Consider the following 14,265-nt stretch of genomic DNA (forward strand, 5'->3'; position numbering starts at 1 on the left):
GGCCCAGCCGCCAGTCCTCTCATTAGCAACTCACCTGGACATGGTTTCCCCACCTGTAAATTAAAAGGAGCGAGTTAGCTAAGGATCCCCAAACCCTTTCCAATTTGTTAACTTATTTAATTTTTTGTTGTACGATCCTGGCTAAGTTCCTAACAGCTGTGTCTTAGTTTCTCCACCCATGATGTGGGGAGAATGGCGGTACTTCTGCCACAGCCCCGGGGATGGCGCGAGTTCCAGCAAGGACAGTGCCCGGCCCGTGTGTGCGATCGGCTAGCTTCGTCCTCACTGTCACTAGCATGAACATCATTCTTTCATCTGACATCTGACTGCGCGCGTGCTGAGCGCTGTTCCCGGAGCTGGAGATGTTCCGATGAACAGAACCCAGGCCCTGTCCTGGCAGTTTCCAGTCTAGGAGAGACAATAGGCAAGTGACTATGTAGCAGGACAGATGGCGTAAGTGCTGCTGGTGCTGCACGTGGGCTCAGTGAGACAGAGCATCGAGGCGGCGGGCGGTGCAGGTGCACAGACATAGAATCTCACATGGAATGGGCACCTCAGGGCCACCGTGTTGGTATGTGACAGAAGAGTGTTCTAGGCAGGAGTGCAAAGGTGAGAGCATACTAGGCATGTTACCAGAAGAGCAAGAAAACCGCCGTGGCTGGAGGAGTGCGGGGAGGGAGGGGGGGACGGGATGAGGTCTGGGGTGGGGGTGGGGGGGCTGCCAGGGCCTTGGCAGGTCACAGAGGGCCTCGCGCTCCATTGTAAGAACTTAGACTTTTACTCTGAGCAAAGTAGGAAACCATTTGGAGAAATTTTAGGAGACAGATGATATGATACAATTCATGTTTTAAAAATGTGTTGAGTTTAAATTATAAAAGAGCAAAAGCAGAAGGAAGGCAACCAGGCAAGCAAGGAGGAGGATGACTTCAACCAGGGAGATAGCAGTGTGTTAATTCGAAAACGATGTTATTCTTGCCCTCTGAATGCTAACCCCTTTTTAAAAAATATTGTTTGCTTCAAGAACTCCACAAGGATGCCCATCACCCCCTCCAGGGGCCACTGTAGCAATTAACTTGATAAAAACCCAAGGCGCATTATTTCTTAGATGGAAGCATTCTAGCAGGGAAGTGGAACCAGATGCCCTCCAACCTTGGCTGCCACAAGACACCTGACCTCCCTCGAGCTACCATTTCCTGGCTGAAAGAGTCACGTCTCCAGGGTGATCAGCCTAATGAATTTCATAAGCATTTTCAACCACTTGAAAAAATTAAATCAAGAAACAGGGCTATGCAAATGAAGGGCTCCAGCTGTTGAGATTTCCAGACGAATCCATTGTTGCATGGATTCTGTTGAGATCCCAGATTCTTTCCCCTCGCTGCCCTCAGTTCCAAACTAAAAAGTTCAAAGAAATTAGTGACGTTTTAAAAATATGTGTTACCCAACAGGATTTAAGGTATTTTATAAAACAAATTTAAAAGGTTTGCTCCCTCCAGCAGAGGTTTAACCTGGGTTGCCTATTGAAAGCCAAAATACTACATGCTTTTTGAACCAGTGTATTTGTTCTTTTGTGTGTTACTTCCTCCTCTAGTTATTTCAGAAATCATTTGCAGAATTGCCTTCTAAACACCTGGTTTTAGATGGGAACAGAGCCCTGGCCAGTTTGGCTCAGCGGTTAGAGCATCGACCCGCGGACCAGAGTCCCAGGTTCAGTTCCCACTAAGGGCAGGTACCTCGGTTACAGTTTGTCCCCAGCCCCAGTTGGGGTCATGTGGGTGGCAGCCAGTTGGATGTGTCTCTCTCACATAGATGTTTCTTTCTCTCTCTTCCCCCCTCTCTCCCTTCCGCTCTATCTGAAGATAAATGCAAAAATGTCCTCGGGTGAGGATAAAAAAAAAAAAAGATGGGAACAAAAAGAAAAATAGGAAAATTTTCATCATGTGCTGCTGACACGAGAAAGGTCTCCTCTCCTGGCAACTTGAGTCTCTATTGTAGAGTTTAAAGCTCTATTGTATACTTCTAAAATATACTCCAAAGGCCATATAACTGCCTAAAGACAGAATCATGCATTTAACCATAAAAAAGAATTCTATATTATGTGATAATTGTTCTTTTATAGGGTTAAGCTATGAAGTGTAAATGAAAGTTCTTGTATAATCCAAGTTACCTTTATTAGTCCCCTCCTATTGCCCTTGAAGTTTAGGACATAATTGTGTCTTCATTCTGTATTGGAATGTATATGCGTACTAAAATCCAAGAGCTGTAAGCTAGACCAGCGATTTTCACCTTTTCCAGCTCATGGCACATATCAACTACTTACTAAAATTCTGTGGCACACCAAAACATATTTTTTTTGGCTGATCTGACTGAAAAAAATAGGTATAATTTTGATTCATTCACACTGGAAAGCTGTTGTTGTGTTGACTGGTGTCATTCTTTTATTTGACATCTAAGGGAAAAGAGGTCAGTGCCCCTGACTAAATTGTCAGGTATTGAATGTTTCAAAATCTTTTGTGGCACACTGGTTGGAGATCGCTGAAGTAGACCAAAGGAAGAAAGAGGAGGGATTCTATAGGTAACCCTGGACTTTCAGCCGTTCTACCTTTAAGGGAACTTTCAAACACCTGGTATAGGAGAAAGTGTAATTACAAGCTTTTGTAATTACCAGCAGGGTTCACTCCATTTTATTTTGATGTTAAGCCTCTTTAACTTTAATACGTGCTGAGGGATTTATGTTTTGTTGTGAGGGTTCGAGGGGTCTTTCAGAGGAGCTAAGTTCTTAAGTCAGCACCTAACTAAGCGCCTGTGATGTGGCTACTGTTCTGGACCGTGCTGACGTCTCCACTCCGGCTTCCTTCCTGAGAACGTTCCTCTTTCCCCCGAGAGTCTCCTCTTCACTGGATCTAAATCTGTCAGCTATCATGCTTTGTACATAAGCATGCTGATTCCTTTTTCCTCGGCTGTCATATTGACAGAAATGAAAATGTTTGCTATTTTTGTCACGGTAGTAGCAGGCACTGAGCAACCACCCTTTGCAAATAGCATCTAGAATCCACTGTTATCTAGGTGGAGTCGGGACTTCCCTTTGGTGTGAAGTCAGGACTTCTACACAAGCTGAATCCGTTACCGCCATCACCATTTAAAATGAGAGGAAGCGTTATGCAAAGTCAGTTTTCAAATAAGCCACAGATTCAAGCCCAAGGTGAGATCCACTGACTTACACCCTGATGTCGGTGCTCCTGTTACCACTGCCACTGAAAGTCACCGATGTCCTGAGTTGGCAGTGGCTGAGACTAGGTGATGGGTATATGGGCGTTCATTACACTGTCCTGTCTTCTTTGTATAAGTTGGATATTTCCTATAATGAAAAGTTAAAGAAACATAGACCTTGTGGCCATTAGCACCCATTCCATAGCCGCTCATGGAGACGCCACAGCCCAGGCTCCCGGTCTGAGTGGCTGAATCCCAGCTCCACCAGCAAGGCTGTGTGACCAGAGGGCTGCGTCCCTGTGGGTAAATGGGGATAGCAGCAGTATCCAAACCATGGGCTGCTATGACAAATAAGGAGCTACATGTCTAGTACTCTCTGACACAGAGCAAAAGATCAATAAAAGCTATTGCTTCAGAATTTAGGTTAGACTAAAGCTTACTCTCCGACACAGTTACGGTGTGCATAGCAGATACAGATCTGAAGGTAGAAAGGGAATTTTTCTGTCTCAAGAAAGGCAGTATGTGTAGTGTGAGATCAACAGTCTGGAAGTTTGCCCAGGGTAAACCTTGCTTCGTAGCTCTGTTCAAGTCACTTTTCCTCCACATTAAACCTTCTGGAGAAGGGGTGTAGGTCTCTGATTCCATGTTTGTTAGTCAGATCTCTGTGCTGTTACATGTAGAGACAAAAGTATTTTCTTTGAAAGCCAATTAAATGGAATTACTGGGGAAAATGATAAGACATGGCTAAAAACATAGATTTTAGTAGTCTCAGATTCTGGGTTTCAAATCCTGCCTTTGTTGTTTACTAGCTAAGTGATGTTGGATGAATTAATTACCATTGCTGGTTTTGTTGGGTTTTTTTTTTTTTCATCTATAAAAAGGATGTTTACAAAGATTAAATCAGATGCTAAATCTAGAGTACTCAGTATAGTGCCCTCAATAAACAGGTGCTATTTAAAAAACATATTCCTACCACTAATACTAATACATGATAATAAGTCATTATATTCATTCACTTATTCTTCAAATAATTGTTGGATGTCAACTATATGTCAGGCATGAGTCTAGAATATAGCAGTAAACAACGCACAGAAAGTGCCTTTAGTCATAGACAATAACAAATCAATAGATAGGTAACTGATAGCAGGTAGTAAGAAGTACTATCAGCAGTGCAGTAGTACACTACAATAGGGTATTTCCACAAAACAGACACAAGAGATGTAAATAACATCAAGTGCACACAGATAACTGTAAAGTCTAGTAAAATAATTAGGAAGAAATAAGTTTTGAACAGTATTTATTACCTCGTTGCTGTTGTTTTTTCTTTTTATTGAGTTATGGTTGACGTACAGCATTGTACTAATTTCAGGTGTGCAGCGTGGTGATCCAATATTTGCATGTACTGCGAAGTGATCACCACAGTAAGTCTGTTAACATCTATCACCACACATAGTTACAGGGTTTTTTCTTGTGATGAGAACCTTTTACTCCCTTTGTTTTTAATATTTAAAACTTTTTTTGAAGTGCTCTGAAGATCAAATAAAGCAGGATAAGTGTGGTGGAGAGTGTCTGGGGGTGCGTTGAGGTGGAGGCCGGAGGGCTGTTTTATAGAGGCTGCTCTGGGAAGCAGAAGCACCAGGAAAGCCATGTGTCTCTCTGGGGAAGAGCTTCCCAGACAGGAGACGCGCAGTACAGATGCAATGGCCCCGAGGAGGAAATGCTTGTATTTAACCAGAGTGGGGGATAGTGTGGCTAGAATAGAGTAAGTGAGGGGATGTACTGATGATCGGGGTAGAGGGAGGCCAAATCCTAAGAGCCTGAATGGTCATGGAAAGTTTTGAAATTTGTTATCAATAGGGAAGAAGTCATAGGCCAGTTTTCATCAAGGAGTGTTCTGTCCAAGTTGGGTGTTAGAGGATTTCATCAGATGGCTGTGTCAATAATAGGCTGTAAGGGAGCAAGGATGGAAAGGGACGCTTTTGCCATCATCCTGGAAAAAGAGGATCATAGTCTAGCGAGAACTGGGTAGATTCTGCATACACGTTAAAGAAAGAATAGAGATGATCACAGCTTGCAAGTAGAGATGGATGATCATGGCCTTGAGAGCTGCCACTAGTCACACAGCACCTGTGTGTGAAATAGAAAGGGGAGATGGGTGGAGGAATCCCTGCCAGACACTTGGGAACCTGATGACATCTCTGTGTGGTCGACAAAAGGTGTCCCTTCCTCTCAGAAGACACATCCCGGTACCCGGGCCTGGAAGGTTGGTGAGGGGAGTGAAAGGGTGGGGAGAGGCTGCTGATCAGCCCTCACTGGCCCGATGTCCAGAGCCTTGTGCGGGACTACAACCCTGGGACCACGAGGGAAGACAAAGATGACGCCAAAGTTTGGGGCCTGAGCAACTAGAAGAATAAAGTTGCCATTCACTGAGATGGAGAAGGCCAGGCAAGTTTGGGGAATGAGATTAAGAATACAATCTGGGCCCTGGCCGGTTTGGCTCAGCGGTTAGAGCATCGGCCTGCGGTCCGGAGAGACCCGGGTTCGGTTCCCGCTAAGGGCATGTACCTCGGTTGCAGTTTGTCCCCGGCCCTGGTTGGTCGTGCGGGTGGCAGCCACTCGATGTGCCTCTTTCACGTCGATGTTTCTCTCTCTCTCTCTCTCTTCCTCTCTCTCCCTCCCACTCTATCTGTACAAAAAAATGGAAAAATGTCCTCGGGTGAGGATAAAAAAAAAAAAAAGAAAAAAAAAAAGAATACGATCTGGGACATGTTAGGGTTAAGATGCATGTTAGATGTTCAAGTGGAAATATCAATAGGCAGTTGAATATACAAGTGTAGAAGTAAAAGGAGAGGTTGGAACTGCAGTATACATTATGGATTCATCAGCATATGAGTTCACGATATATATATTTAATGCACACCATAATCATAATCCTTCTAAAAAATAATGCGATGATAAAGTTTTAAAACTATTATCAGTCATCTAAATTTCTCTAATCTTCGTTATTATTGTCAACATATACTCAGAGGAAAATATTCAAACATTTTTTTTTATTAATTTTTTTTTTTCCTTTATTGATTTGAGAGAGGAAGGGAAAGGGAGAGAAAGATAGAAACATTGATGAGAGAGAACATCTATTGGCCGCCTTCTGCATGCCCCCACTGGGGATCAGGCCCACAACCTGGGCATGTGCCCTGACCAGGAATCAAACCGGCGACCTCTTGGAGCATGGGTCAATGCTCAAGCACACTGGCGGGGCTCAAATGATTTTTAAAAAGATAAAGTGAACAAGTCCATATGTTCATTACCTCTCATAGCTGGAGGTTAATAGTTTCTCTTTGTAATCTTCTGAAATTTGCTGTAAATATAGAAGTATGCATACATATATAGATATGTATATATCTGGATATATTTGCTTTTTGTATAAATGAGATTATGCTGTATGTACTGTTTACAACTTAGTTTTTAGGTGTGTTTTTTAAAAATTTTGATAGATTTTGTCGAATTGCTGTCCAGATATGTCACAGCAATTTATATTCCCACCAACAGAGCATGAGATCGTTTTGTTCATTGTTCTTAACTAATACTCACATCAAACTTAATCATTGCCAATCTGGTAGTTAAAAAATAGTACTATAGCCCAGCTGGTGTGGCTCCATGCACCAAGAGGTCGCTGGTTCAATTCCTGGTCAGGGCACATGCCCAGGTTGTGGGCCAAATCCTCAGTGGGAGCATGCAGGAGACAGCTGATCAATGTTCTCACTCATCGATATTTCTATCTCTCTCCCTCTCCCTTCCTCTCTCTCTAAAATCAATAAAGGAAAAAAATAGTACCATAAAAATATACCTATTTTTTTTTGTATGTTCAGTGACCTTTTATATTTCTTTTTATGTGAGCTGCCTTTTGATGCCCTTGGCACATTTTCTAGTTTTTAAAATGGTTTGTAAAAGCTCTTTTTATATTCAGGGAATTAGCCTTTTTCTGTGCTAAGCCTTTTTAAAATAAATTGTGCCTTGAGGAATCACAGCAGTAGAGAAATAAAAAGTGCAGGAGACACAAAGAGGGGACTCCGGCTGCTGAAGGCACTGAGGACAGGCCTTTCTCCCCCTCCTTCCTTCCCTCCCCCTCCTCTCCCTTCTCACTGTACTCTTATAGCCTTGTCTTTATTTCGGTCCTTTGTCTTGTGTGTACACATACATTTTTACCTTGTAGATTTGGTGAAACTCATCTTTCAGACTCTTGATTTTGGTTTTCAGTAGCATAAGGCTCTTAACCTTAGCATAGCGTAGAACCTCATAATAAGTCCGAATGTGGCACCAGTACGTAGAACGTATTTCCATACCTTTTCTATGTTGTCATTGTAATCGATGGAAGCAGTAAAGGAAAGAGGAAGAAGCATCAACTGTGGACAGGATATTATGCAAAGCCTGTGCAGTTGTATCCCTTTTCATCTTCCCCGGGAGGCACCTGTCATTGTTCTCACTTCACAGATAGGGACACAAACTAAGTGAAGTGAGGACACTCACCCAGGGTCACATGGTTAAGAACTTAAAATGTTGAACTGCAACAAGGTCTCTCTGCCCCTGTTGAATTATGAAGACCACGTGTTTTTAGTAAAGTTTTTCTCCAGGTTTAACAAAAAAATCTCCTGAAAAAAATGTCCTGATCAGTGTGTGTAGACCGAACTGGCAGATAGGAGAATATATGAGTTCATGCAGCTACTCGTCGGTGTTAGATTAGTAGATCGATAGATATAAATATAAGAGTACGTTAATACAGTTAGTGCCTTTGGGACAAATTATTTGACAAAAGAGAAAGGGCATGAAGGAATTCATAATAACTGGGAGTTTCGTGTATTATGATTTTTCAGTCTAACTCTTTGGTTTCCTGTGTTTCCATAATTATCCTGGTGTCTTCCTGACGTGCTCTTTGGGGCGGGTCTCTTCTGTGACCCTGGAGGCCTAGCCCCTCCTTTGCATAGTTGTGGGGTTTGAAGCGAGTGAACACTGGGTCGTTGGTTTCTTCTCTGCAGGCCTACAATGGGCACCATCAAGCCTTAGAAGTCCTTCTGCAGTCGCTGGTGGACCTGGACATCAGGGATGAGAAAGGCCGCACCGCTCTGGACCTGGCTGCCTTCAAGGGACACACAGAATGTGTGGAAGCGCTGATCAATCAGGGCGCGTCCATCTTTGTGAAAGACAATGTAACCAAAAGAACCCCACTTCATGCCTCAGGTAGGTTTGGTCAAGAGTCTGATTACCCTAGTTTGGTGGCCCACTTACAAGTTTGAGTAAAAGAATGGCAGCATCTTCTTTTATTCCCATTTTTAAAGTATTTTCTTTCTATATCAGATATGCCTACATTCTTCCAAAATGCTTGGCTTACTATCTATCCACTTTGAGATGATTGGTGTTCTCTGACCAGAGGGACTCTAGCCATCTTCTTTAAAGAATTTATTTTTTTAGCCCTGGCCAATTTGGCTCAGCAGTTGGAACGTTGGCCCCCAGACCGGAGAGTCCCAGGTTCTGTTCCCACCAAGGTCACGTACCTCGGTTGCAGTTTGTCCCTGGCCCCGGTTGGGGTTGTATGGGTGGCAGCCACTCGATGTGTCTCTCACACGTCGATCTCTCTCTATCTCTTCCTCCCTCTCTACCTGAGGGTAAATGCAAAAATGCCCTTGGGTGAGGATAAAAAAAAAAGACTTTATTTTTTTTGAGCAGTTTTAGGTTCACAGCAAAATTTAGAGGAACGTACTGAGATTTCCCATATCCCTTCTGCCTCCCCATTATCAACATCCCCACCAGAGTGGTACATAAGGTACAACCGATGAACCTACATTGACATCGTCATCATCCCAAGTCCATAGTTTACATGAATTTAAACAAATATATAATGACATTTGTATGTATAGTATTGTACAGAGTACAGCACTATAAATCCAGCTCTAAAAATCCTGTGTGCTCCATCTGGTCTTCCTCTTAACTCAAAAGAGTTCAGAACCTTGGGCCAATAGCTATCACAAAACTTTCTGGAAAAAAAGGCAAGGCCTCATGTGATCTTTAGATATGTTACATAGAACAAAACGACACGGCAATTTAAAGCATACAGTTCATGATATTTCAGGGCTCTTTCATAAAAGGAGCCTTCAGACAGCAAACTAATCAGTACACCATTCTGCCAGCTTCACTGATGCTTCTTAGCTTTTTCTCTGATTCTTGATACATCAAATGTAAAAATAGAGACTCAAAAAGTGCATGTTTATATCCAAAAGTAAGTAATTTGCCTTTTCTGGGATTTTTCTCTAATATACATCAAACAAAACTCTATCAAGACATTGCCAGACATATACCGGATATGAAAAGGTAATGTGGCGAGTCTCCAGCTCAGCTAAGGCATACATTTCTTTGGGGTCAGGAATTTAATGATACAGCCGGCCCTTGTTTATCACGGTTAATCAGTTCCAGACTCTACTGCGATAAATGAATTTCTGTGAAGTAGGTTTCTTTATTTATAAATCGAATATTTTCACAGTTAGAGCATAGAAAACCTGTTTACAACCTTCTAAATACATTTTTTTATTATTAGAGCCCTCTAGACATGAAATAACATCTTTTAGTCACCATTACACTCGTGTTACCCAATATATTAGACAAAACAAGAGAAAATAAGACATATTAGATGTTACAAATATAATATTATTATTGTACATTTAATTACACATACACACAGTTCTTATACACAACCACTAACCTATGAAAATTGTGCAACTTGTTCGATGATGAAGCAATGAAGATGAGATGTTCTGCACAGCAAAGAAGAGCAAGGTTACTGCTCCTCTGCAGGCACGACCTCAGTAGGAGAGTCTTCAGGTGGTGCAGTATCTTCAGCAGGTGCGTCGTTGTTGTCTTCCGCTGAAGGAGCACTGGGAGTAGGCAGTGGGTGTCCGGGTGCGCGGCTGCAGAACATCGTGATAGGCAGTTGCTGGTGCTGACTTTTCATATGTGTGGAGGCTTTTGTAGGGTTCTATCGCCCCATCAAATGCATTCCGGAACTGCAGTGCACGATCATTTGTGGGTCCCATTCGCAATCATGTCCTGTACTACCTTAATAGTTCTCACGACTTGCAAGAGACGCTCAAGTGTAAGGCCAACTTCCTCCTCCAGACCCCTAGGAACCTCTGGCTGCTTTTCCTCGTCCTCACTCGCAGACTTAGTCATCTCCACCAGATCCTCGTCAGTTAAGGGATCCGAATGTGTCTCCAGCAGCTCATCCACATCATCGCGGGTCATATCCTAGAAACCTTCTCCTCCCAGCATCCGCGCTCGCCTAACTGCCTTATCCACTGCTGAGTTGCTTATATCCTCTGGGGTGTTGTTCACATAGTCCTCTGCTGCAGGCTGGTCAGCAGAGGCAGCTTCTCTGTGGAGAACAACACTCTTCAGATGATACCTCTTCTGGGACTTCTCGAACCAACCTTCACTCGCCATGAAATCCATGAATCCAACCAGAAGAAGGTCCTGGTTGAGGTTCGTCCGCCATAAAGCACAGATAGAGCTGCCTCGCCTTCTCCTGGATGACCAGCAAATTCAGCAGAATGTTTTTCTTGCCACTGCCGCTGATCCAAATGGCTAGGGCAGACTCCATTTTCACTAAGAACTTAGGACTTGTCACGACATGCTTTGCTTCCTTGTTGAAAGAGACAGAAGCCATTGCACGGATGTCCTTTTCATCTTTACGGATGGAGCGAATGGTAGATTCATAAAGGTGGGCAACCTCCACGATTTTCTTGCCATCTTTGATCACATCCAAGAGTTTCACCTTCTCCTGGATGGTAAGCATCTTCCTCTGGCGCTTATTTCATCGTCAGAAGGCTTAGAAGAAGCAGCACGTTTAGGAGCCATCGTGGGGCTTAGATAAAAGTTCTCAGAAATCATAAACACGAGCAAAGATGCTTCCGATGCATAGCGATGTAGAAGGGTGTGTGAGAGAAACGAACTTGCATGAGGCTGAGCCAATCAGTGGCCAGGATAGAAAGAGGATAGGATAGCCAATCAATGAACAGCATGCTCTGATTGGCCTGGTTTCACCACACCCGACTTTTTGGAAAAAAGTTATTGCCCACACACAAGGAGAGGTCAAGCGGTTGCACCTGGCATTGAAGGATTCCTGGGGTGCTCGAATACATAGGCCTACAGTCCATACGTACAGTAATTTTTATTTTAATTGTAATACAGGACTGTATAATTGACTCAGACAACCAAGCACGCGCTGTATTATTTTCACTGTCTCGATCAACTTTTTAATGAATATATTTGAAAAAGCCACGATAGAGTGAAGCCACAAAAGCAAAATGCAAAGTGGTGAGGGACAACTGTATCTGCCTTTGACTGGGATAGTAAATATTGTCTTATAATGAGAAATAACTGTCTTACACAATTAAATGAGTGCATTGAGAAAGCAAAAAAGTGAAGATGGTTTTTCAGAAGATTTAATAGTCGTTTTACTCGGGAAAATTTTCTCAGAATGTTAGGCTTTGTAGAATTTCCACCCACATTCCTGAATTTCCAAATCACTGAAGAAAAACAATATGGAGCCATCGTGGGGCTTAGATAAAAACAAAAAACATGGCTGTTGCCTAATTACCTGGAAATAATTATTCCTGGAAAAAACTTTAGCCATTAGATCAGCAGTGTTTGGTTAAATTATAAATTTTTATTTCCTATCACATATAGTCTTTTTGGTATTATTTATAAAGCATTATAAAGTTTGATATTCTAGACATCCTTGGTATCTTTCTAAAGTTCAAATATTGGTTGCCTATTATTGCTTTAGTTATCAGGTACTTCCTGACCATTACAAAGGGCCTATTTTCACTGTGGAAAATTGCTTTTGTAAACAACTAAACAATGAAAAATAATCATTGTCACTCATTTGCCATTTCATAGGTTGTGGTCCAATAGAGCCCCCTGGTGGTCAAGAAGACACACTCCTTTTTGGATTTTCCTCAAGTCATTCATTGATAACACAGGCTGTCGTTTGACTCTGTTCTCCACAAAATGTCCGCTATGTGGAAGCTTTGAGAATCTTATTATCCAGACTCTTTTCCAGTTCATTTGACAGGCCAACTTTTGTTCTTTCAAATCCTGGGAATACTATGAGGAACAGGAGCCAGACTGGATATTAGAGGTTTGGGCACAGCTAGTTGCAATGACAGTTGTGGTCTTTGAGCAGCATGAAAAATGGCTGTCACTCAGAGCAACGGAGAGGCTGGGCTGGTCTAAGACAAAGCTGGGCTTGGCAGGCACAGCTAAGGAGATGTGAGCATCTTTTTGCTAGAAGGCAGTTGGGGAAAATGCAGTGTGTGGGAAGCCAACAAGAATTCTAGTTTGGCTACACTTTTCCAATAAGGGCTATTAGCTCAGTTCAAAAAGTGGTAGTACCCTCTCCCCCCCAAAAGGCACTACTGTAGATACTGGTTTGCTCTTCAACACACTGGGTCTATGATATGAACTTAGATGATTTTTTCCCTTTTTCTGTCTAGCCAAAAGTCAAATATCCTTGGAACTATTATGATTATGAGCATATAAAGAATGTCGAGTTGATATAGAAAGAGGCATCAATCAAACCCCCTTGTACCCCCTCCACTCTATGAACCCATGGCCTGTAGTATTTAGCTGCCAGTCCTCTGCTAATCATTTCCTTTTAAGCATACATTAAACTACTTGCAGATAGTAGTTACCAGTGGCAACAGATTTAATGTACTATTTAAAACAGACGAACAAAAAAACCCAACAGCAACAACAGTACATTGCCTGTATTCCAGTCCCCAAAATTTCCTCCTGAGATACATAAATGGGATGTTGCTGAAAATGAGCTGAATGCAATGGTCTACAAAATGTGGGCATTATTCCTGTAGTTAATTTGAGTGGTGTCGATGAATGTGAGCTAATCCTAATATGTATTGTCCCTGAAAAACGTGTCGTTGTTCAGTTAGCGTCCTCTCATGACTGGCATGCAATAAAAAGGGCTGTAAAATGCAGCTCTTAGAGGGGCCTTCATTAACCTAACATAGCTGCATCTATTCCCTTCTCTCTCCACATCCATAACGAGGTAAATGCAAGATATTTTATAGTGTTCTCATTGTTTCAAAGAGGAGAGAAGGTCACTGTGGGAAATTTAAACATCCCTTGTTCTCATCCTCCTCCCCAAGTGGAAAGCCATGTCTTTTGTAAGGCTGTGGGTTGCATTCAACAAGCTGGAGAAAGTAGCTTAGTCGGGATTGCCATCCTAGGAGGTTGGCGCCCCAGCGCAGAAGCACCCACTCCTAAGAGAAACATCGTGCCTGGTGCACACAAGGGCGCATCCATGTATTGCGTACTAGCTGGTCAAGGTTAACAGCAGTGTTCTGGCTGCATGTTCTACCCACTGCCAGACCCCACTGCGACCGCTGGGTGATTATGGGTGAGGACCCAGCAGCACCTGGGAAGTAGTGAGGAGACCTCAGCAGGGGAAAAGAAGGGGAGGGCAGGGGACGGAGGGGACCCAGGGATGTGAGACCCATGGAGAGCCCCCAACCCCAGCATGTTCGAAACGTCGTCAGGCAGAGAAATGATGGGCTGCGGTTTGAAGAACTCAGGGATGGAGGTGCATCCCTAGGCGACCCATCCAGGCAGTCAATCAATAAGCAATGAGTCAATGGCTTCTGTACACCTTGCCAGCTTGAGGGTTTGCTTAAAGTCAACACTAATCAGTCAGCACTGTTACTTGAACGTCTGCCTCAGAATGCACGCTGACCGAGGGGAAAAGAACAGGATGGGCTTGCTCCTTTCCTCTTCTCCCCTCTGCTTTGCCTCCTCCTCTCTCTCCTCCTCCCATCTGTTCCTGCTCCCCTCTCCCCCTCCTCTACCTTCTCCTGCCCCTCTTTTTTCCTTTTTTTTTTAACCCTCACCCAAGGATATTTTTCTGTTTTATCTTCAGATAGAGTGGGAGGGAGAGAGAGAGAGATAGCGACGTGAGAGAGACACATTGACTGACTGCCTCCCACACAACCCCTACCA

General features: G+C 43.2%; 1 protein-coding gene across 3 annotated transcripts in view; it reads left to right on the top strand.

Moving 5' to 3' along the window:
• Nucleotides 1-14,265, top strand: part of ANKRD44 (ankyrin repeat domain 44) — a 306,969-nt gene that overhangs the window by 266,747 nt on the left and 25,957 nt on the right. For all 3 annotated transcript variants that reach the window (XM_036254347.1, XM_036254346.1, XM_036254348.1), the window contains one exon: nt 8,241-8,442. In XM_036254347.1, the coding sequence (XP_036110240.1) occupies nt 8,241-8,442 (202 nt within the window). The remainder of the gene's footprint in view (nt 1-8,240; nt 8,443-14,265) is intronic.

The sequence above is a fragment of the Molossus molossus genome, unplaced genomic scaffold (genome assembly GCF_014108415.1).
Source record: "Molossus molossus isolate mMolMol1 unplaced genomic scaffold, mMolMol1.p scaffold_m16_p_11, whole genome shotgun sequence".
NCBI classification, from domain to species: domain Eukaryota; kingdom Metazoa; phylum Chordata; class Mammalia; order Chiroptera; family Molossidae; genus Molossus; species Molossus molossus.